The following is a 23,502-nucleotide window of genomic DNA, read 5'->3' as shown; positions in this document are numbered from 1 at the left end:
GGACCTGCAGCCTCTGAAAACCCTGCACGATGCTGCCTATTGGCTACGGTTCAGAGAGGGCCAGTTAGTTGCCCAAGGACAGAAGCAGGACTCAAACCCAGGATCCGCTTGACCCAAAAAAAACATTGCTGAGTGAGGCCTGGCCAATCCCTCCAGGGAAGACAGAGAGCAGAGCTACCTTCCAGGCCTGTGGGAGTCTGGGAGTGGCCCAAGCCAGGGGCGGGGCAGCAACAGGCTTTAGGACTTAAACCAGCTCTCCTCCCACAGGACAAAGACAATTCTGGTGCCACAGTCTTGCATCTGGCTGCCCGCTTCGGCCACCCCGAGGTGGTGAACTGGCTCTTGCATCATGGCGGTGGGGACCCCGCCGCGGCCACAGACATGGGCGCCCTGCCTATCCACTACGCTGCCGCCAAAGGAGACTTCCCCTCCCTGAGGCTTCTCGTCGGGCACTACCCTGAGTAAGATCACCCCTCTTAAGGGGTCCTCTGGGTGGGCTGGGCCAGGGCTTTGGGGGATGCCTGGGATTTTCCACGCCTCTCTGACACTCCAGGGCAATGATCCCTCCAGTGGCCATCCTGGGGCCAGAGAGCCAGGCCAGAGAAATGGCTCCCACTCAACATGAAACTTTCCCCTCCTGGAAAACCCCTTCTGGGGCTGCCCCCGGAGCCCTGCAAGCAGGTGCTCCCAGCATCCTCAGCTGCCCGGCCGCACGCAGCTGGACCTGGGAGGCTGGGCACACAGGCCAAGGTCACCTGTTCCCCTTGGGCTGCTTCTGCCGCAGGGGCTCTCTCTGGCTCAGGCTGTGCTCATTTGCAAGACTGTTCAGGATGGAGTCGGGGGCAGCAAGGGCAGGAGCGCCTCCTAGGCCCTAATCAAACAGGCAGAAAGGGAACCCCATCAGTTACCAAGCAGTTAAGGGAGAAAGGCGCCTCCCAGACCCCCACCCCACCTCCTGGCCCCAGAGCCCCTGGCTGGAGGCCATCCAGAGAGCATCTCGTTATCTCCTGTGGCCCCTCAGCCCGTTCCTACTATCAAGGGAAGCATGGGGATCCCAAACCTCCTGGGGAGTGGGCTGGGAGCTCCCCTGGGTGGGGTGGGGGGTCGTACAGAGCAGGGGGCGTGTGTGAGTCTTGGGGAGGGAGGGAGGGAGGGACTCAGGTGTTAGGTGTACCTGGGGACGCAGGGATCCTGGGGAAAGCTGCCCAGGGCCTGTCTGAGAGGGTAGGGTGCCAGATGCCACAGGGGTCTGAGCAGGGAGTGGGGTGCTCTGATGGGTGACCCTCATTAGTCTAAGTGGGAGCCTGAGATGTAAATGTGAATGTGGACCCAGCCTCAGGACGAGAGCAGCTTTGGTGTGAATTCACTGCTTCCAAACAAACTAGGATTTGGATCATGTCAAAGTCAGTGGGATTTAGACTAGGAGGGCCCCAGGGACCCTTGGGTAGAGGGTTCCAACTGGCTTCTGTCAGCACCTCTTGGAGGCTGTCCCAGATTCCTGAGTTAGACTCTCCAGGTTGGGGCCTGGGAGCCACACCTGGGACATGTCCCCATCCTCACGGCGGTGATTCTGATGTACCTGTCCCACCCCCTCACTTCAAGCAGAGGAGAAGGACAGGTCTTGAGAGGGGCAGGTGCCCCTGATGGCGGGACCAATATGGCCCAAGTGTGAACTGGAAGACGCTGAGCCCACCTTCTGCAAGTGCCGGTGGGGACCGCCAGCCCCTGAGCCTTCCTCACTGAGAAGCCATGATCCCTCCGTGGGCTGGATCCCAGGTGTTAGGAAGACTGGCTGTGCTGTGGAACGCCTTCCAGGGCTCCGGGGCTGGGGGACCCTGACCCCCTCCCAGGCCATGCCAGGTGCTGTGTGTGATTGGGGGCTGGTGCCGACTCAGCGGCCAGATGGCCTGGACTGATGAGCTGCCAGCCCCCCAGGAGTCACCATGAATCTCAGGGAGGTGGACAGAGGGCTTGGGCTCCGTTCCCCACAGCAGCGTGTGACTTGACTGATGAGAAGGTGTCTTTGTGTGGTTGCCAGGCTGGGCTCATGCAGGAGGGGCAGCTGGGAATTGGGTTGGGGGCTGGGGTACCCACTTAACCTCCTACCTTGGGGGTAGGGATTCCTGCTTACCGAGGCTGTGGATATGAGGGCTGGGAGCTGGGGAAGGCAGAGGCTTGAGCTGCCCCAGGCCACAGGGCCCAATGAGGGGACCCAGGTGGCCCAGCTTCATGCTCTTGTGAGCCTCTGGGGCCTGCTGTGAATCGCTGTGAATTATTCACAAGGCTCAGCTCTCTTGCTGGCGCGTGGGTGAGCACTGAGGGAGGAAGGGCTCCTGGACCTGCTGGTGGGAAACTCGATCCTGCCCAGGGAGGCTGTGGGAGGCCACGGGACATGGAAGTGACACGCTGCAGAGGAGCTGAAAGGCTGGACAGCCTCGGGGAAGCTCAGCTAATTCCAGGTCTACACCTTGGGGTGTTATAACAGAAAGCGCTTGAGATTGCAGGAATGTGCTGCACGTCCCCCACACCTCCCCGTCTGTCCCGTTCATGGGGCCAAGTCTTCCCAGAAGCAGAGGACTTGTCACACTGACCTCAGGGGCTGCTGCCACGCGGGACCCTCCCTCTGAGTCCTTGTAGAAAAGAGATCTCTCATACAAAATTAGCTAGGCGTGGTGGCGCATGCCTGTAATCCCAGCTACTCAGGAGGCTGAGGCAGGAGAATCGCTTGAACCCGGCAGATGGAGGTTGCCGTGAGCCAAGATTGAGCCATTGCACTCCAGCCTGGGCAACAAGAGTGAAACTCTGTCTCAAGGGGGAAAAAAAAAGAAAAAGAAAAAGAAAAGGCATCTCTCAGTTGGGAGGCATGGGGCTGGCAGGAGCCAGGCTGGGCAAGTCCCAGGCTCTGGGTCTCAGGGAGATTGAGTTGGGAGGATTGGCCCTCCCGGCAGGAGCTCCAGTGGCTGATGGAGGGGAACAAGGGGTCCAGACCCCCAATCAGGGCAGAGTGAGGAGGGGCAAAGAGCAGGTGGCCCCAAGGCCGGTGGCCATCCTCCCAGGAGGGTCCTGGAGCCCAGGAGCTCACTCTGCCCCCCTCCCACCTGCTTCTGGCTGCCCCAGGGCCTGAGCAGCTGGGCAGGGCTGTGGGGGTCAGGGAGCTGGGGATCAGCTGGGACCCTGAGGCTTAAGCTTCCAGGCTGGGGAGTGAGGAGGCTCCAGGCTCTTCCCCTGGGCTCGTGGGTGCTGCCAGTCACAGCAAGCTGGAAAACCAGTTAGCCCAGAGATTTTATCAACTTCAGCAGGTGCCTCCTTCCCCGAAAGCCTCCCCTACCCCCGACCAGACTAGACCGGAATGGGATTGGAAAGTACCTGGGGCTGGGTACGGTGGCTCATGCCTGTAATCCCAGCACTTTGGGAGGCCGAGGCAGGTGGATCACCTGAGGTCAAGAGTTCAAGACCAGCCTGACCAACATGGTGAAACCCCGTCTCTACCAAAAATACAAAAATTAGCTGGGCATGTGGCCGGGCTATGCCTGTACAGGTGGCACATGCCTGTAATCCCAGCTACTTGGGAGGCTGAGGCAGGAGAATCACTTGAACCAGGGAGGCGGAGGTTGCAGTGAGCCCAGATCATGCTATTGCATTCCAGCCTGGGCAACAGAGCAAGATTCTGTCAAAAAAAAAAAAAAAAAAAAAAGAGGAACGAACAAAAGAAAGGAAGAGAGGAAGGAAAGAAAAGAAAAAGAACCTGGTGCTGAGTATCTTCTAGGGGTCTGGCACCACCCAGTGTCATCTGAGCCACACAACCACCCCGAGCAGTAGCTATGTAATCAGCCCATTTTACAGATGGACTCATTCAACTAATGTTTATTGAGCATCTTCTATATGCCAGGCAATATTCTAAATGCCAGTGATACGCTGGTGAACCAGACAAGCTTCCCTGACTCGTGGAGCTGACAGGTACAGAAACGGTGTTTTAGAGAGGCTGATTCACCAGCTGTGGTCACCACTGGCTTGCTGTGTGGCCTTGAGCAGGCTGCACCTCCTCTCTGGGTCTCTCTCCCACTCCTGGTCCAGGTCCTAATCACTCAGGGCCTTTCAAGTCCACTGGAGACTTCCCCTTTTCCCTTCCTTTGTGCAAAGCTTCATGGAGCCTGGCTGCTCCCACGGCCCAGGGGTTCAGGCAGCCCCCACCTGGGACAGAAAGGGAGTTTCTTGGGAAGCACCAGCAGCTCTCAGCTTAGACAGCCCCAGGGCCCAGGGCTCAACTCTCCCCCTTAGAAGGCTGGAGGCTGTGCCTGGGGTGGTCCCTTTCCCCACTAGGCCCCTGATTCTGCCACAGGCCGTGGGGGCTCATTCCTTTTTAATCACCAGCCCCAGGTCTACCCTTGGTGTCTGTCAGTTCACCTGGCAGCAGGGCGTCGGGGCAGGGCCTGTGTCCGCACTGAGGAGGTGACTGCCGTCCTTGACCCCCTGACCTACGTGGAGGCTCTGGGAAAGGAAGGGCCTGGTGGAGTCCGGAGAAGCCCCTCACAGCAGGAGACCATCTCATGTCTCCACCAGCAGCTCCTGGTCCCAGCTGTCGTCTAACCGGGGCTAGTGCCCCTGCCCTACCCTTCTAAGGGGGAGAGCTGAGCCTCGGGTCCTGGGGCTCTGTAAGCAGCACGCTGCTGGGGCATCCTAGGGCTTCTGAGAAACCCCCTTTCTGCCTCACGTGGGGGCTACCTGAACCCCTTGGGCTCAGCTGGGCCATGGGAGCAGCCAGGCTCTGTGAGCCTGTGCACTACAGAACGGAAAAGGGGAAGTCCCCAGTAAGCCTGAAAGGCCCTGGCCTTCACCCGTCCACGTCCACCCGCAGCCTTTGAAAACACAAGTCCTGCTGGGTGCGGTGGCTCACACCTGTAATCCCAGCACTTTGGGAGGCTGAGGCGGGCGGAACACGAGGTCAGGAGTTCAAGACCAGCCTGGCCAACATGAAGAAACCCCGTCTCTATTAAAAAATACAGAAATTAGCTGGGTGTGGTGGCACGTGCCTGTAGTCCCGGCTACTCGGGAGGCTGAGGCAGGAGAATTGCTGGAACCAGGGAAGCGGAGGTTGCAGTGAGCCAAGATCGCGCCACTGCACTCCAGCCTGGGCAACAGAGTGAGACTCCATCTCAAAAAAAAAAGAAAAAAGAAAAAGAAAAGAAAAGACAATGCAAGTCCTGGTCTGGTGCAGTGGCTCATGCCTGTAATCCCAGCACTTTGGGAAGCTGAGGCGGGCGGATCACGAGGTCAGGAATCTGAGGCCAGCCCGGCCGATAACGGTGAAACCCCATCTCTACTAAAAAATACAAAAATTAGCCGGGCGTGGTGGTGGGTGTCTGTAATCCCAGCTACTTAGGAGGCTGAGGCAGGAGAATTGCTTGAACCCGGAAGGCAGAGGTTGCAGTGAACTAAGATCGCGCCGCTGCACTCCAGCCTGGGCGACAGAGCAAGACTCCATCTCAGGGGGAAAAAAAGTTAGCCGGGTGTGGTGGTTCCTGCCTGTAGTCCCAGCTACTTGGGAGGCTGAGGCATGAGAATCACTTGAACCCAGGAGGCAGCGGTTGCAGTGAGCTAAGATTGTGCCACTGCATTCCAGCCTGGGCAACAGAGCGAGACTCCATTTAAAAAAAAAAAAAAAAAAAAAAGAACAAGTCCCATCACAGGCTTCTGACCACTGACAGGGAAGGCTGCTCACTTCCTTACAATGGCCCAGAGGCCATCCCTCCTCCGGGCTGTGGTCCCATCCAACAGGCCAGCGCCCTTGCCTTCACAGAGGCTGATCCCTCTGCAGGGATCAGAGATCCCCGCCTGCACCCTGCCTTCCTCCAAGTCTTTGCCCAGACCTCACCTCAGCAAGGCCAACCCTGAGCCTTGCTGAAATTGTCAACCGCACCCATGATGCCCACTCACTCTCCCACTGGCCTTGTTCCCTGCTGCCCTTTTTCTTTGAGACTTGAGTCTCGCTCTATCGCCCAGGCTGGAGTGCAGTGGCGCAGCTCACTGCAACCTCCACCTCCCAGGTTCAGGTGATTCTCCTGCCTTAGCCTACCGAGTAGCTGGGATTATAGGTGCATATGGCACCACACCCGGCTAATTTTTGTATTATTAGTAGAAATGGGGTTTCACCATGTTGGCCAGGCTGGTCTCCAACTCCTGAACTCAGGTGATCCGCCCGCCTCGGCCTCCCAAAGTGCTGGGATTACGGGCATGAGCCACTGCACCTGGCCTCCCAGCTGCCCTACGGTTGCCTGGCTTTGCGTTCTGTGTGCATCCTGCGTGACAACCAAAAGCTAATCCCTAGGAGAAACCCCTGAGACACATTCCATCTCTTCACTCCCTGCATGCCCGAATTTCCAGCCAGGCCCTTCATCACACAGGCAGATGTGTGTCTTCATCCCGTCTGTCCCTGACTAATGAGGCCAGGGGCTTTGTCTTCCCGGCTCTGTATGCCCAGAGCCTGACTCCAGTAAACGTCTGCTGAATGAGTGGGGTATGGAATCCCAGGGACTTGTCCACTCTGCCTATAGCTCATTGCATGTGACCCTAGACAAAACTCCCCTCTGAGCATTCCCGAGCCTGTCTGGCAAGCGGACCTAACCTGCCCTACCAGGCTGAGGCCATGAATGAAGAGACATCCCCTACTCCTGGCCTGGATGTCCCTTCTCATATTTATTCATTCAACAAAAAGCAACTGGGTGCACCCAACTGCCCGGCCCGTCATCACATCAGCCATACATTCTTCTATCCACGTGTGTATGGGTCTGAGGAATAGGAGAACAAGATAATTCAGGAGTGACAAGTGCTGTGTAGTGAAATGAGCAGTTTGGTAGGAAGCGATGGGGATGGTTCTTGAAGTTAAGGGGTCAGGGAAGCCAGGTGTCTTTGAGGAGAGGAGAGCTGAGACCCTAATGAAAAGAGGGTGGGCCTCGCAGCCCTGCCTTGATGGAACTGGCAGTGATGTGGGGAGGTGTAGAGGCCTCAGGTGGGGTCAAATGTGGCCTAATTAGGGGCCAGGAGGAAGACCTGGGAGGCTGGGAGAGTTGCAGGCAACTGTAGGCTTCTGGAACTATTCCATGCTAGCTGACGGGCTGGGGTGTAGAACCTTTCTCAAATCAGGGCTGCATTTCTTCCCTGGGCCAGGCCTACTCGGGAATCTTTTAACATAGGCCGGGAAGTTTGACTGGAGGACACCAAGAGCCATGGATCCACCATAGGCTCGGTGAATTTCAATTCAAAGCGGTCACAGGCCGCAGCTGGACTGATGCTCGGATGGACAGCCTCTTCCTGGCCTCCCTCTGGGGAGGCATGACTGGCAGTGGGGAGGGCCGCGGGAATCATTCTTCAGCCCGAGTCTGGCCCCATGGGCAGCTCACTCTCTGCGGCGGCACTGGCAGTCAGCTGGCACCAGTCTCCGCCGGAGATTCCCACAGCCCACACGGGCGACCCGTGTTTCTTTTGTGTAATCAGAGGTGACTTGATGAATAGTTACAGTTCATCCATAGCATCTTTGTTCCCAGGAGAAAGAAAACAAATCATGATTTATATGATCATCGCCAGGGCGCCTCTGACCTACAAAGAGGGTTTGGGTCAAAGCCGGGGCAAAGGGCAAGGGCTTGGTCTGGGAGCACTTTTCTGCAGCTGTCACTGTGTTCGGGGCTAGAGCTGGCAGGGGTCTGGGAGTCAGAGGTCTCCCCCAAGACCCATCCTCTCCCCTCTAGGTAGTGTTCCCCACAGCAGAAATGGTGCCCAGCCTGGCCCGTACTTGGCAGGACCTGGACACGCCAGGCCAGCCATAGACCCCCCTGGTGGCTGGCCCTCCCAGGCACAGGGAAGGATCCTAAAGTTCAGCAATGGCTGTGCGCCAGGCACCAGGCCTGTGCTCAGGGCTCTGCATGCACTTCTAAGGCACTCCGCACGCGGTCAGGATGACAACTGTTGCCCCTATTTCATGGATGGGTTTGGGAACACAAAGAGACAAGAAGCAAGACTGTGGCACAGCTCAAAGGCACAGGACTCGAGCCAGGTCCTCCTGCGGGGCTGTGCCCCAGCAGCTGGCAAAGAGCGTTCCTGAGTTCCCAGCAGTGAGGTCTGCAGGGGGAAGGGCAGTGGTCTGTGCGGTGGGAGGGAGGGAGGCAGAGGGACAGACCGACCAAGAGCAGAAGGGGTGTAGACGTGGCACATTTGGAGTCAGAAGCAGGCTCTGCATGAGACGCAGGCTCTGCATGAGACGCAGCCTCAAATTGGGGCTCTGCCTCTTTCTCACAGAGTGATCTTAGCTCTCTGTGCCTCAGTTTCCTCATCTGTACCAGGAGAACAATGCTAACACCTGTACTGTGGGGTTGTTACAAGGACCAGCTGAGAGAACGTGTGTGTTGTACTCATCACAGTGCTTGAGACAGAGTAATCATTCAGTAAATGGTGGCTGCTATCACTATTATTATTTACTATTATTACTTTTATTAATTCCTCTCTCCAGTGATAGGAATTTTATTTTCTTATTTATTTATTTATTTTAGAGACAGGATCTTGCTCTGACACCCGGGCTGGAGTGCAGTGGTATGATCATAGTTCCCTGCAGCCTCAACTTCCTGGACTCAAGTGATCCTCCCTCCTCAGCCTCCTGAGTGGCTGGGACTACAGGTGTGCACCAACACACCTGGCTCATTTTTGTACTGTTTGTAGAGATGGCGGTCTCTCTGTGTTGCCCAGGCTGGTCTCGAACTCCTAGGCTCAGGCAGTCCTCCTGCTTTGGCCTCCCGAGGTGCTTGGATTCCAGGTGTGTGATGGGAATTTCATTTTGGTCCTTATGCTCATCCATATCTTTGTAATACTCCCCAGTGACTGTGAGAGTGCCCATTGTTCTTCTTGTCCTCAGGCCAAGGTGGAAGGGGATGTTGAGCCAGGACCCCCTCCCCCCCAGCCCATCAGCGTATCTGCCCCATGTTCTGGGGTATTCCAAGCTGGAGGCTCTCACTCCATAATGGGGCGCATGAGTGCAGATGGTGAAATACTAACAAGAATGGTGATGAGCTCCAGCACTTACTGAGGGCTCATTCTGTGCCAGGAACTTGGGCTGGGAGTGCCAGCCAGCGGCCCTGCAGGAGGCTGTGGGTACCACTGCCCCCTGCTGCTCAGATCCTGCTTGGTGCCAGCTTCTCAGACCTTCTCCGGCTGGCTGGGCACCCCTGGGTCATGGATCTCTGCCAAGTCGGGGGTGCTGGGAGAGCAGAGCTCACCACAGGTCTGGCCCTCCACCAGCTGTGCAGACCGCCGTGGGCCTCTGCAGAAAGAACCCAGTGGGCCCCCACCAGCCCCCGATCCCCAAGACCCCGGCACTCACTGTGCCTTGGTTACGGGGTGAATAATTTAGGCCGCTGAGCGTCGGTCATGAAATATTCAACAGCCTGTTCCTGACGCGGCAGCATGTGAGTGTGCGTGGGGGGTGACGCTGGTGCTGGGGTGTGGAGGCTGGCAGCCACGAGCCAGCATGTTTCTGAAGATAGATACGTAGCTGTGTCTTCTGTCTCCCTCATCTATGCCGATGGGACCCCCTCTGGATCACCAGGCACAGTGCCTGCTCCCCGCACCATCATGAAGTGCCGGGCTCAGCATCAGCCCCAGCAAATGGCAGCCCTGTGTCTAGGGAGTGGGGAGGGAGGAGAAATCAGTGAGTGGGGGTCCATGGGGGCTGCAAACAGCCTTGGGGTCTCAGGAGTCAAGGAAGTAGACAGAGAACCAGGGCTTTAGGGACAGGGAGATGCCAGCTGGGAGGGTCTCAGGATGTGTGTGAGAGGGAGGAAGAGGGCACACGTGACAGGGGTCAGAAGAGGGGCTAAGTCATGTTGGGAACAAGAGGATGGATGGGCAAAGGGGGGTAGCCTGGTGCACGTTGATGGGCAGGGCAACAAGTGGATGGGCAGTTGGATGGGTGAGCGAGGGATGAATGCGGGGTGGAGCATGTGGTTGATCTAGGGGGTGAAACACTGGGGGAGGTAGATGGGCAGGATGTGAAGTCCTGTGAAGAATTGGCCTCCTAAGCACAAAAGGTGAATTGGAACCCAACAGGTCGCGGCCCCCACCTGGAGCTTCTCCTGGGTCTGGGGATAGGTTGTGGCTCCACCTAGTGTCCTTCGGTGGTAACTGCACCCTGGCTGTTCACCTGGACACACCAGGCCAGCCATAGACCCTCCTGGTGGCTGGGCCTCCCAGGCACAAGGAAGGATCCTAAAGTTCAGCAATGGCTGTGCGCCAGGCACCAGGCCTGTGCTCAGGGTTCTGCAAGCACTTCTCAGGCACTCTGCACAAGGTCAGGATGACAACTGTTGTCCCCATTTCATGGATGGGTTTGGGAAGACAAAGAGACAAGAAGCAAGACTGTGGCACAGCTCAAAGGCCCCCCTCTGGGCTGGGAGAGCAAGGATAAGGGACAGTGACAGCCGAAAGCTAGGCCCTAGGAGAAGCCCCTGAGACACATTCCAGCTCTTCACTCCCTGCATGCCCATATTGCCGGCCAGGCCCTGCATGCACAGACAGATGGGTGTTCAAATGCCACTTACCAGCTGTGTGACCGAGGAGAGAGCTGAGTCTGTGCCTCTGTTGTGGGACTATGGGTGATGGCACAGAGTCCCAGCCCCACCTGTGAGCCTCCCCAGCTGCAGCTGCACCATTGATTGAATTCTGATTCTGGGAGGTCCCCTGCTAGGTGCCTTACCGGTGTAATCTCAGTTGATGGTCACAGTAATAGTTGATGGCCGGGCGCGGTGGCTCACACCTGTAATCCCAGCACTTTGGGAAGCCGAAACAGGCGGATCACTTGAGCTCAGGAGTTCGAGACTAGCCTGGCCAAGATGGCAAAACTGGGTTTCTACTAAAAATACAAAAATTAGCCAGGCGTGGTGGCACATGCCTGTAGTCCCAGCTGCTTGGGAGGCTGAGGCAGGAGAATGGCTTGAACCCAGGAGGCAGAGGTTGCAGTGAGCTGAGATTGCACCATTGCATTCCAGCCTGGATGACAGAGCAAGACTCCATCTCAAAAATAAAAATAAAAAAGAAGAACCTGCTTGCTAGTGCCGTAGCCCAGAGCTAGCACAGCAGAAGCATTCAGTACATAGTGGACATCCCGAGGGCTGCCAGATTAACAAAAACAGCAACAACCAAACCCAGGACGTTTGACTAGCTTTGAATCTCAGATAAACAAGCTGTACTTTAGTATAAGTATGTCCCATGCAATATTTGGGATATAGAATACTAAAGCATTATCTGTTTATCCGAAATTCAGATTGAATTGTGTGAACTGCATTTTGTCTGGCAACCCTTACCACCCTGCCCTCTGGGAACTCAGTCTTCTGGGGGAGGCAAAGGTCAAAATCAGTTATGGTCAACCAAGCATGACAGGTCATGCTCAAGTGGCCCTGGGCAGTGTGGGGCGGAGGCCAGCAAGGGGGAAATAAATCAGGGTGGCCCTCATGGAGGAGGGATGGGTACTGAGTCTTCAAGAGGGAGGAGGATAGAAGGACATTCCAGATGGAGGGGGCACACAATGAAAGGGATAGAGGTCAGACACAGCAGGTGTGGGGATTCATGGTGACAGTGGGTGAGAGGGGAGGAGAGGCCAGCTCACCACATCTTTGTAGACCTCGGTTAAAAAGTGGGACTGAGCCTGGGTGCGGTGGCTCTGTAATCCCAGCACTTTGGGAGGCTGAGACGGGCGGATCACGAGGTCAGGAGTTCGAGACCAGCCTGGTCAACATGGTGAAACCCTGTCTCTACTAAAAATACAAAAAATTAGCGGGGCATGGTGGCACATGCCTGTAATCCCAGCTACTCAGGAGGCTGAGGCAGAAGAATCGCTTGAACCCGGGAGGCAGAGGTTGCAGTGAGCCAAGATCGAGTCACTGCACTCCAGCCTGGGCGACAGAGCTAGACTTCTTCTCAAAAAAAAAAGTAGGACTGAGGGCTGGGCAGTGCTGGGTGGGACGCCCTCAGGGAGCTCTGAGGGAGGGTGGCTCAGGACTCAGTCCAGGGGGAGCCCCCCGGGCAGCAGCGGGCCGGTGACAGGGCCCTCTCCCACCCACTCTCCCTGCCGTCCAGGGCTCCCTGGGACGGGATGGGGGCGGGTAAGAAGGCCTCGGAGGGGGTGAGGCGCTGAAAGCCCACGGTGGGCGCTGTCTCCGCAGGGGAGTGAATGCCCAAACCAAGAACGGTGCCACGCCCCTGTACCTGGCGTGCCAGGAGGGCCACCTGGAGGTGACGCAGTACCTGGTGCAGGAATGCGGCGCAGACCCGCACGCGCGCGCCCACGACGGCATGACCCCCCTGCACGCCGCGGCGCAGATGGGCCACAGCCCAGTCATCGTGTGGTTGGTGAGCTCCGGGCCCGGGCGGGGAGGAGGGGAGGCGGGGCGGAGCCGGCAGGGCGGGGAGTGGAGGGAGCGGGGCCATCAGGGGTGGGGCGGGGGACCGGGGGCGGGGCCAGGAGGTACAGGGGGCGTGGCCTACAGGGGCCTGGCGCCGAGCCCCCGCCCCTCTCTCCCCGCCCGTCCCGCCCAGGTTAGCTGCACCGACGTGAGCCTGTCCGAGCAGGACAAAGACGGCGCCACCGCCATGCACTTCGCGGCGAGCCGCGGCCACACCAAGGTGCTCAGCTGGCTGCTGCTGCACGGCGGGGAGATCTCGGCTGACCTGTGGGGCGGGACCCCGCTGCACGACGCCGCCGAGAACGGGGAGCTAGAGGTCAGCGCGGGCCCGGGGTGGGGGCGCGCGCCCTCTGCTGGCACCGCGCTCTCAGCACGGCCCTGCCCGGGCGGGGGGGTCCCAGCTCGCGGCCACGGCCGGGTCCTCACTGCGTGCCCCCGCAGTGCTGCCAGATCCTGGTAGTGAACGGCGCGGAGCTGGACGTCCGCGACCGCGACGGGTACACGGCCGCCGACCTGTCGGACTTCAACGGCCACAGCCACTGCACCCGCTACCTGCGCACGGTGGAGAACCTGGTACGATCCCTGCGCTGCTCCTGTCGCATTCTCTCTTCTCGCCCCTCCACCCCAGTGGTGGGTGTCGTCACCCCTTTTACCAAGGAGGAAGCTGAGGTTCAGGGACGTGAAGCCCGCTACCCCACACGACCTCTCAGCCCAGAACCACTGCCTACTGGGGACTGAGGGAGTAGAGGCACAAAGGTCAACGGAAAGAGGACAGGGAAGACCAGAGTCACCCCAAGGGGTAAGGCTGGAGAAATCACAAGACAGGACCCACTGGGAATAGGCAGGCTCATTCACCTACCCATAGACATTAGCTTGGGTATAACTCACAGCCACCCTCTGCAGAAAAGAGTGTAAGTGTCCCGTTCCACATATGGATAAAGTGAGTCTGCGGGGCACCAAGATGGCATCACCAGTAAGTGTTAGAGTGGAGAACCTACCTTGATGGCCTGGCCAGGAGGCACCTCTCAGCCCCTGCACCATACATTTGCTGACTTCATGGCTGGGTCATAACTGGAAACCCACGCTACTCTTTTTAAATTATGTTATTATGGTGAGACAGCCATGAAGTGACCCAATGGGACTTGAACTCAGCTGTGGATGTCTCCAAGTGCAGGGCTTTGCACCATCTGGTACAATGCCTGCTATGAGGCAATAGGCAGGGAAGAGAGTGGACTCGCAGCCAACCCCAAAAGGATGCGGACCAACTCCATGGGGCAGCCTGGCCATGGAGGGGCTGTGAAATGAAGCCTGGAGGGAAGAAGGCAGATGGTCTGTGCCCTGAGCACTGTCTGTCCATCTGCCCTCCCCCGCAGCACAGGGGGATGGTCCTGGCTCTGGGGGCTGCAGAACACAGCAAGGCCCAGAGGCCAGAGGCTGCAGGCGGGCCTGAGGATGAACTTCCCCCTGCGAAAGAGTCTCTGGAAGAGAATGAATGGCCCAGCAGGTAGTGAGCACTCTGTCACTAGGGTATATAAGCTGGGATGGACACTGGGAAGGGCATTTCTGCATCAATGGTGGGTCCCCTTCAGTTAACAGAGTCTGTGACTCTGTTGAGGGACCGTGGGGGGGTGGCACCAGAGCCCAGGGCACCTGAGGGCCTCTCTGGATGCAGCTGCTAGCGGTCATAGGACAGCAAACACTATTCATTGGATTCTGACTTAGGCAGGCACCCTGCCGAGTGCCTTAAAGGTGTAATCTCCGTTACTCTTCACAGTACGTTAAAAAAATAGTTGGCCGGGTGCAGTGGCTCATGCCTGTAATCCCAGCACTTTGGGAGGCAAAGGCAGGCAAATCACGAGGTCAGTAGATCGAGACCATCCTGGCCAACATGGTGAAATCCCATCTCTACTAAAAATACAAAAAAAAATTTAGCCAGGTATGGTAGCACATGCCTGTAGTCCCAGCTACTCGGGAGGCTGAGGCAGGAAAATCACTTGAACCCAGGAGACGGAGGTTGCAGTAAGCCAAGATCGCGCCACTGCACTCCAGCCTGGTGACAGAGCAAGACTCCGTCTAAAAAAAAAAAAAAGGCTGGGCATGGTGGCTCACGCCTGTAATCCTAGCACTTTGGGAGGCTGAGGCGGGCAGATCACAAGGTCAAGAGATCGAGACCATTCTGGCCAACATGGTGAAACCCCGTTTCTATTAAAAATATAAAAATTAGCTGGGCATGGTGGTGGGTGCCTGTAGTCCCAGCTACTCGGGAGGCTGAGGCAGGAGAATCGCTTGAACCCGGGAGGCGGAGGTTGCAGTGAGCCGAGATCACGCCACTGCACTCCAGCCTGGGTGACAGAGCAAGACGCTGTCTCAAAAAAAAAAAAAAAAAAAAGGTTGAGAGGCCATGTGGGGTGGCTCATGCCTGCACTTTGGGAAGCTGAGGCGGCGGGTGGATCACCTGAAGTCAGGGTTCGAGACCAGCCTGGTCAACATGATGAAACCCCATCTCTACTAAAAATACAAAAATTAGCTGAGTGTGGTGGCGGGCGCCTGTAATTCCAACTACTTGGGAGGCTGAGGCAGGAGAATTGCTCGAACCCGGGAGATGGAGGCTGCAGTGAGCCGAGACCGCGCCACTGCACTCCAGCCTGGGCGACAAGAATGAAACTCTGTCTAAAAAAAAAAAAAAAAGTAGACAATATGGCATTTACTGGGCGCCATGTCCTGGAGCTCAGCAGAGCAAGTAGTGCTGTTATCCCCATTTGCAGATAAAGAAAGTTAGGCACAAAAAGCATAGGTGACTCTCCGGAAATAGCTAGTAAGTCAGGGAGGGGAAGTCTGAAGCCACTGTCCCAGACTGCAGAGCTGGGTGGCTCAGGCCAGGCGCAGTACACCTGCTGTGGCCCAGCCTCTTATCTGCTGCCTACAGGGGTCAGGGCTTGGTGCCCTCAGCACCCACTGCTGTTGGCCAGGTAAAGAGCACCTTCGGGTGCTGCCCACTCCACCTCCTATGGCTCCCCTGATTCCTGCAGTAGGCAGCAGGGCCTGGTCCCCTGGAATGGGTGGTGTATGTGTGCCCTTGTCCCCTCACCCAAGCAGGCCCAGCTGCGGCAGGGACAGATCCAAGCCACAGAAGACGCTGGCCCAGAAAAGGCAAACACTCCCACAGAGCCCCTAATTACGGGGCCAATGAGCGCGGCCGCTGAGCCGTTACCTGGTGCCAGGCCTGCCTCTCTCTCCCAGGGGGCCTGTGACACTTCTTAGGCAGGGAGGGGGCATGGGGCAAGGAGGAGCAGGCCTGGGCAGGAGGCAGCGGAGCAAGCGGGCTTGCCGGCAGCAGGGGCAGCATGGCAATGTAAGCAGGGCCCCCACCACAGCCCTCTCTGCACCGGGAGGGGACAGGCCTGTGGTCAGACGCACAGACCGGGCAGGGCGGGGGGATGGCAGGCCTGGCAGCCTGAGTTATGGCTGTCCATCACTGCTCAGCTGGCCATCCAGGCCCCACCCTTACCCCGAGGGCCCCATCAGGAGACAGGCCGGGCTGGTGTTGGGAGTCTGCCCCAGGCCCCAGGTCCGACAAGGAGAGCCGGCTTGCCAGCCAGGTCACTAGGGATGGGCCTGTGCTATGCCCCTCCCCATGGAGCCTCTGCCGATCCGTGAGGGAGAAGGCCGATCTCCTGGCAGTTCTCCCCTTGGGGTGCAGCTCAAGGCCCCCCTCTTTGTCGATCTCTCCACCCTCCTAATCAGGGAGGAGCCAGGGGAGGGAGTTTCCCAGGAACCTGGGTCCTGCTGCCTGGCGCGGCTGGGCTTGAATCTTAACCTGGAGGAACCTGAGAGACCCTCTAGTGATGGGGAAGAGACCCTAGAGAGCGGCGTGGCTTGGCCAAGATCCCACAGCGAAGGCATGGCTGAGTAGGACCCTGGCCTGGAGAGCAACGCATCTTGGGGTATGGTTGTCTTCATGGCCTCCCTGCCTCCCCTTCAGAGCGTGGAGCACCGCGTGCTTTCCCGGGATCCATCCGCGGAGCTGGAGGCGAAGCAGCCGGATTCAGGCATGTCCTCACCCAATACCACGGTGTCGGTCCAGCCGCTGAACTTTGACCTCAGCTCGCCTACCAGCACCCTCTCCAACTACGACTCCTGCTCCTCCAGCCACTCCAGCATCAAAGGCCAGCACCCTCCATGTGGTGAGTGTGCCCAGGAGGAAGACGGGGAGGGAGAGCAGACTGAAGCCAGACTGCTGGGCTGTGAGGATTGGCCTTGGGCCGCCCTGCCACAGCCAATATCGGACACTACCCTCATCACTTGCTCTTAAACATGGGGAGGCGACACCGTTTCTGGTGAGAGACAGATGTCACTCATACTTGTGTGTGCTTATCACAAACATACATGTACATCCACATGTAGTCTCCCCACCCACAAAATCCACGTGTGCCGCCCACCATTCATTATTCTTAGCTACTCACATACAAAAGCACACACTTGTACATGTGTATATACAGCATACAGATATGAACACACATACAGAGCCATACGAATATCTGCACACACCCACCCTACACACAAGCAAGCACACAATGCTCTATTTCCATACTACAGATATGCACACACACACACACACACACACACACACAGTCCACAGAGCAATGCACACACATTCATCAGTACAAAGAAGCATGTGCACAAATGCGTACCCCCTCAAACATACACAAATGCACGATTGCCTCGGCAGACTGCAGGCTTGTGTGTACACACACCCTGACCATGCCCTGAGCATGGGCGTCCGTCCACTTGCAATGCCTGCTTCACGCCGCCAGATGGTGGCCTCCAGACCTGGCAGGGGTGCCCTGCAAAGATTGGATGTAGCCATCCGTACTCCCAAGGAGTAGACCCTCCCCTTCCAGGTGACCCTGCCCTCTAGACACACCAAAGCCTCCAGTGCTTCCCCTCCAAACCGGAGTGCCTGGTCTTCCCCCAATAAGTGCTGGGCTGGGGCAGGGCAGGGCCAGGGAGGGGAAGCCCAGCACCGCCAGGAGCCACAGCAGGTGTACCAAGTGGTGCCCAGAGCCCACCTTGGCCCTCGGCAAGTTGTTTCCAAGTGGTGGAGAGTCTCAGTCTTGGGGGACAGCCTGTCTGTATGCTCCCAAATCTGGCCCTTCCTTCTGCCTCCCCAGGGCTTTCCAGCGCTAGAGCTGCAGACATACAGAGCTACATGGACATGCTGAACCCGGAGCTGGGCCTGCCTCGGGGCACGATTGGGAAGCCCACACCCCCACCACCCCCACCCAGCTTCCCCCCGCCACCCCCGCCCCCAGGCACCCAACTGCCCCCACCCCCACCTGGCTACCCAGCTCCCAAGCCTCCTGTAGGACCACAGGCAGCTGACATCTACATGCAGACCAAGAACAAACTCCGCCACGTGGAGACAGAGGCCCTCAAGAAGGAGGTAGTGAGCCCTCACCCCCTGCCTGTCTCCCAGCAGGGGGACTGGGCTGATGGGGGCCAGTGAGGCCAAAGGCCTGGCCTTACTAGTGGGCATAGGGTGGGGATCCCTGGGTCCATGGCATGTTCAAGAGTCAAAGCTCCTGGCGAGTCCCACAAGGGGTCAGGGCTGGACACTGGACTGGGAGGAGAGTAAGAGCAGGTCACTGCCCTCCATGGGAGCTGGGGGGTGAAGGACGCAGGTCCAGACAGCTGTGCCTCACCAGGAACTGGGCCTGTGCCACCTCTTGCACAGAGTGGCCAGGTTGTCATGGAGTTGACAGAGAATGCATGGAGACTGCCCCTCCCCAAGCATGCCCCCCCACACCCGCAGCCCCAGGCTCAGTCGGAGAGTGTCACCCAAGGGAGGTGGCTGCCAGGTGGAAGGTGCCAGTGGCATGGCTGTGGAGGTGAGGGCTGGAAGGAGGGTGGGGGGAAGGTGAGCAGGCACTAGCAGGGCTGGGTGGAAGTGAAGCTGTGGCTGGTTCCAGTTTAGGGCTTGAGCTCCTGGGGGAAAGGGCCAGGCCTGAGCTGGGAGCCCTGGAGGGAAGTGAGCCTGTGTGGAGAGGATGAGGCCAGGGCGGGCAGGTGGAGTGTGAGGCGCCTAGGGATGTCTGGGGCCTGCAGGCCCCTGGCTGAGGCTCTGGAGCAGGGGTTGGGGCAGAGGTCTGGTCTGAGCAATTCCGGGTATCCCGGGCAGGGTGCCCTGGGGAACACTGGCGTTCTGGCCACATGAACAGAGCAAGGATGGTCTAAGAGGTGAGGGGACAGCCTGAGGTCACAGGTGGCCAGATGTGGTGTGGCAGCCCCCTGGGGTCCTGCTGGAGCCTGGGACCTTGCAGTTCTCTCTTAAGCCCAAGGCAAAGCCACCCCAGGGCCAATTCATAAAAGGTGACTCGGGTCACAAGGCCACTGGGCAAGGGAGGCATGGGAGGGACACTGAACCTGCAGGCCAGCTCCAGTAGCTGCCCTCTTCATGCCACCTTAGACCAAGCTCCCACAGTGGCTTCCCCTTTCATCTCTGGGAGGCAGAGGGGGCCCTGGAATCGCTGAGTTCCCAGCGCAGACTGTTGGCCCCGCCCAAATCCACAGGACAGGTGGCCCAGCCAGTGCCCCCTCTCCACCGCTGAGCCCAAGCGCCAGGTCTGCGTGGTCCCCTCCTGGCTGTGTGAGCCCCCTCCCGGCTGTGTGCGTCCCTCCCGGCTGTGTGCGCCCCTCCCCGCTGTGTGCGCCCCTCCCCGCTGTGTGCGCCCCTCCCCACTGTGTGCACCCCTCTCGGCTATGTGCGTCCCTCTCGGCTGTGTGCGTGCTGGGCCGCAGGCGCCGGGGCCGGGGCCCGGACGCTCCACAAAGGGCTCTTTGTGTCGCCGCGGCGCCCCCCGCGCGGGTGCCTGACCGGGGGCGGGAGCAGGGTCGTGGCGTCCGAGCCTCCGGGCTGCAGGGGGCGCGGAGCGGGCGGGCTGGCCCAGAAAACAAATCCTGCGGTGTCGCATTTCCTGCAACGTGAGCCAGGTCGGGCGGGGTGAAGGGTCTGAGGCCACCGCAGGGACGCATGGGCTGGAGAGTGGGGCAGAGGACAGCCCCCACCCGGTCACTCAGTCTTTGGCCCGGCCGCCTCACTCTCCCTCACTGAGCTGGGCCTAGTTGGGGGCAGCTGCGACGGGGTGGGAAGCCACGCTGTCACCCGACCCCGCCTTACGGCCCCTGAAATCCGAGGCTTGAGCGCGGGTGTCGGTGTCGCTTTCGTGGATGGCGATGGTTTCCAGATGCAGGAGGGGAAGGGTGGGGACGCGACCCGGAGCTGGGGGCCAAATATGAGAGGCCCCCTCTGCCCACGGTCAGCCCTCTCCCCTCTCGGGCGGGGATGAAGGTGGGGGCTCAGCTCCCAGCTTAGGGAGAGGCGCAGGGGGCGGGGTCACATCTGGCCGGGGACGGGTGCAGAGCCGCGGCCAGGTGTGGCAAAGTAGTTGGCGCCCCCTGTGGCATCCGCGACGGCTGGGGGGGTTCAGCCTGGGATTGGCGGGCCCCGGGTGATGTCAGGCCGTCGGAGCCCATAGGCTGGCTGTGCGCGGGTGGCTGTAACCTGAGAGGAAGTATCAGGTAACGCAGGTGTCGGGTCCTGCTGCCCCCACAGCCAGGTGCACAGCGGGGGCCACCAGCACCGTGGCAGGTAGGAGCAGCCCCCGGACGGGCAACCGGGGTCCGTGGCAAGCCGGAGCCTCCGAGAGCACAGGCTCTGAAGGGGGCTCCCTCCGGCCCCGGACCCCCGAAAGACAGGGCTCCGCGGAGCCCTGGGGACCCGCAGTCCTTCTGACAGCCGAGAGCGGAGTGCGGCCGAGGGCCTAGTGAGGGCTAAGCTGGGAGGTGCCCCTTCGCCAGCTCCCCCTGGCGTCGGGGCTGGGCCACCCCGCCCCTGGGCCCGCCCCTTCTGGCCTCAGTGGGGGCCCCTGTGCCCCTTGGCCGGTGCCCAGAACCCCTCCCTGTAAGGCGGGCGGAGGCTGCCCTTCCACCGAGGCCCCCATGACCCTCGCCCGCTGCCCACTGTGAGAACAGGGGGTCTAGGAAGTCAGCTGCTGCACCCCTCGACGGCCGCTGGCCGCGAGTCCCCAGGAGGTGAAGAGCTGGGTGGGGAGGCGTGGGGGGCGCCTACCGGGCAGGTGCCCGAGCCCCACCGGTCACTGTCTTCCCGCAGCTGAGCTCCTGCGACGGCCACGACGGGTTGCGGAGGCAGGACTCCAGCCGCAAGCCCCGCGCCTTCAGCAAGCAGCCCAGCACGGGGGACTACTACCGGCAGCTGGGCCGCTGCCCCGGCGAGACGCTGGCCGCACGCCCGGGCATGGCGCACAGCGAGGAGGTGCGTGCCCGCCAGCCCGCGCCCGCCTGCTGCCCGCGCCTCAGCCCTGCCGCCCGCGGCTCACTCGAAGGCCCCTCCGCTCCCCCGCAGGCGGCGCTGCTCCCTGGGAACCATGTTCCTAACGGCTGCGCCGCGGACCCCAAGGCGTCCAGGGAGCTGCCACCGCCGCCCCCACCGCCGCCGCCGCCCCTGCCGGAGGCCGCGAGTTCGCCACCGCCGGCCCCGCCTCTGCCCCTGGAGGGCGCTGGCCCTGGCTGCGGGCAGCGCCGCTCCTCCTCGTCCACCGGCAGTGAGTAGGGGCAGGTTGAGGGGCGGGGGGCGGCGCTAGCCCTGAAAGGGGAGGGAAATCTAGACACCGCCCCCTCCCCAGCTGTCACTGCCCGGGTCCTTCCTCTTCTACATGGTCTTCCGGCCACCCCTACCCCATTGAGTACTTGACCCTAAGAGAGGGCTCTGGGTTGCTTGAGGTCCTGCCAAAGCACGACCAGGCTGCACGGCCTGGGGCAAGTCCCTTCCCCAATCTGGGCCTGCCTCCCACCCCCTAGCTGTGTGGCCTAGGCAAGTCCCCTCCCCTCTCTGGGCCTCCTCCCACCAGCTAGAAAGGGCCTCCTAGCTCTGGCGCTGGTGTTTCCCATGAGCTGGTGCTGGTGTTTCTGATGAGCTGGTACTGGAGGGACACTCGAAGTAGAACCAGCTTCAGAGAGGCCCCGCAGCTGGCCACCCTTCCCCCTGCCCGTCTATCCTGAGCCTCTCTTCCTCTCTCCACGTCTTTCTCTTGTCCTTCCAAGCAGCACAGACCTGAAGCCTTCTTAGATATGCCAGGAACTCTTCCTAGCCAGTTCCTGCCAGGGGCCCTGGGCCAGCCAAGGCGTGGCTATGGGGGCAAAGCTGTGACCCACCGTGTTTCCCCCTCCCTCCCCGGTGACTTCCCTAGGCAACCTTTTTAAAGGTTGCCAGGACACCTAGAAGGCCCAGGACAGGGTGCCTAGATGTGGTGCTCCATCCCAGCCTGGCTGGGGTGTCTTCCTCACCCAGCCACTCAGGGCAGAGATCATGCTTAGTGGCACCTCTCAAAGCTTCATCTCCCTGACTAGGAGTGCAGAGCAGAGCTTGTCCCCCTACGGTTCCTATGGAGCCCCAGCCCCTGCAGACCAGAGGCCATGGAAGCATGTTCAGCACCTGCCGAGCCTCCTTCTCCTTCCCTCCACAGTCTGCAGCAGGGCTGAAGCTAAGGGCAGAGAAAAATATACTCTGGGCTTCCCCAGACACCCCCACCCAGCACAGCCAGGGCTGGGTGCCCTACCCCAACCCAGTGCCAAGGTGGAGGCCCTTGCTAGGGGCTAGAGCCAGTGGTGGCCCTGCCCAGCCCTCAGGGGCACCAGCCAAGCCAGGAACTCGATGGACCACCCTCATGGGGCCCCAGAGCAGCCTGAGCCAGGGTCAGATAGGCAGAAAAGCTCCTCCTCTCTTCTCCACTTCCCCCCTCCTGCTCTCCCTGGCCCGCTCCCTGTCCCCTGCTGTCCCAGTCTCATCCTGGCCCCCCTCCCTCCTAACTCCGCTGTCACTTCTCTTCTCTTGGTCCCTAGAAGTGAGAATCCTGAGGCACAGGAAGAGTGAGTAGCTGCGTGCGCGGCTCCTGGCTGAGGCTGAGGCGCGGGGTAGGGGGAGGAGGCAGGAAAAGCAAGGCAGAAGGGGCCCAGACTTGAGGAAAGGGCAGGGGCAGGGACTGGCAGGCGAGAGAATCTCGATGCATGGGTGGGGCCTTGCACCTCATACCTATCCTCATACCCACATATGCACCCAAGCATTCTGCACCTGGCTGATGGTTTTGCCTAAATAAATGAGCCAGCCACACCGATTTTCCCTTTCTCCTACACTTCTCCCCTCCATGACTGCATTCTGGGATCCCCAGCCTGGGAATCCAAGAGCCGTCGGCCCATTTTATTCCTCCCTCCCAGACCTGACCCCTTCTTCGGGGCTCAAGAGACCTCTCTCTCCAAATCTCCATTCGCCTCCTCCGGCTAAGCTGGAAAATGCACACTCTGCCCTGGGTGTTTGCATATTACCTGCCTGCCCTTCCTCCTGGGTGCCTCCCGTAGCCTTAGTAAGGGCTCTGCTTTCCTGGGCCCCTAGAGCTGAGCCATGCTTTGCCATAAAGGTGCTCCCGGCTTGCAACCAATGTGTCTGCTTGTGTGTCTGTCTGTGGGTGTGGTGGGGAGGGAGGGGACCAGGTGGGTACTGGCACTCTGGGGTCCGGACTTTATGTCTATGGAGGCCCCAATTGACTCAGTTCAAGGGTCACTGAGGCTTTGCTGATGTAGGGAGAGGGCCACAGGGAGGCTCCACCCCAGCCGGGCTGAGCCAGGGAACCTGGGACAAAGGTCAGGTGGCTGATTCCAGGTAGTGTTTTGGAGCTGGGCAGTCAGTGGCTGGGCGGGGACATATGCCCAAGAGCCACCATGAACTCCCAGGGGCCTCCAGGCAGGGGCCCTCCATCCTGTGAGTAGGGTGGGGAGGATGGTGGGGTTGCCACAGTCAGGGAACCAAGGGCCCGCCTCTGGGGGCCCTGAAACCTGCCTGCGGGACCTGGGATCTGGAGAGCTGCCCGCTGGCCCGGAGGATGGGCACCCATCCAATCTTGGCTTAGGAAGGGGGCTGCAGAGGGGCGGGTGAGGGGTGGCGGGGATGCAGCCCCACCCTGGCCAGTGCCTCATCTCCTGCCTCCGCATA

The 23,502-nt window shown here is 59.7% G+C and overlaps 1 protein-coding gene across 9 annotated transcripts in view; it reads left to right on the top strand.

The window, feature by feature from the left end:
• ESPN (espin) overlaps window positions 1-23,502 on the top strand; it is a 35,488-nt gene that overhangs the window by 3,175 nt on the left and 8,811 nt on the right. For 2 of the 9 annotated variants that reach the window (XM_031011724.3, XM_055383069.2), the window contains exons 2-10: window positions 268-461; window positions 12,201-12,387; window positions 12,574-12,756; window positions 12,882-13,013; window positions 16,423-16,624; window positions 17,612-17,883; window positions 20,611-20,772; window positions 20,863-21,061; window positions 22,359-22,385. In XM_031011724.3, coding sequence (XP_030867584.2) covers window positions 268-461; window positions 12,201-12,387; window positions 12,574-12,756; window positions 12,882-13,013; window positions 16,423-16,624; window positions 17,612-17,883; window positions 20,611-20,772; window positions 20,863-21,061; window positions 22,359-22,385 — 1,558 coding nt within the window. The other 7 variants (XM_031011727.3, XM_055383074.2, XM_055383082.2 and 4 more) reach the window with 4 other exon arrangements.

This window comes from Gorilla gorilla, chromosome 1 (assembly GCF_029281585.2).
Source record: "Gorilla gorilla gorilla isolate KB3781 chromosome 1, NHGRI_mGorGor1-v2.1_pri, whole genome shotgun sequence".
NCBI classification, from domain to species: domain Eukaryota; kingdom Metazoa; phylum Chordata; class Mammalia; order Primates; family Hominidae; genus Gorilla; species Gorilla gorilla.
This window is presented reverse-complemented; position numbering and strand designations above follow the sequence as displayed.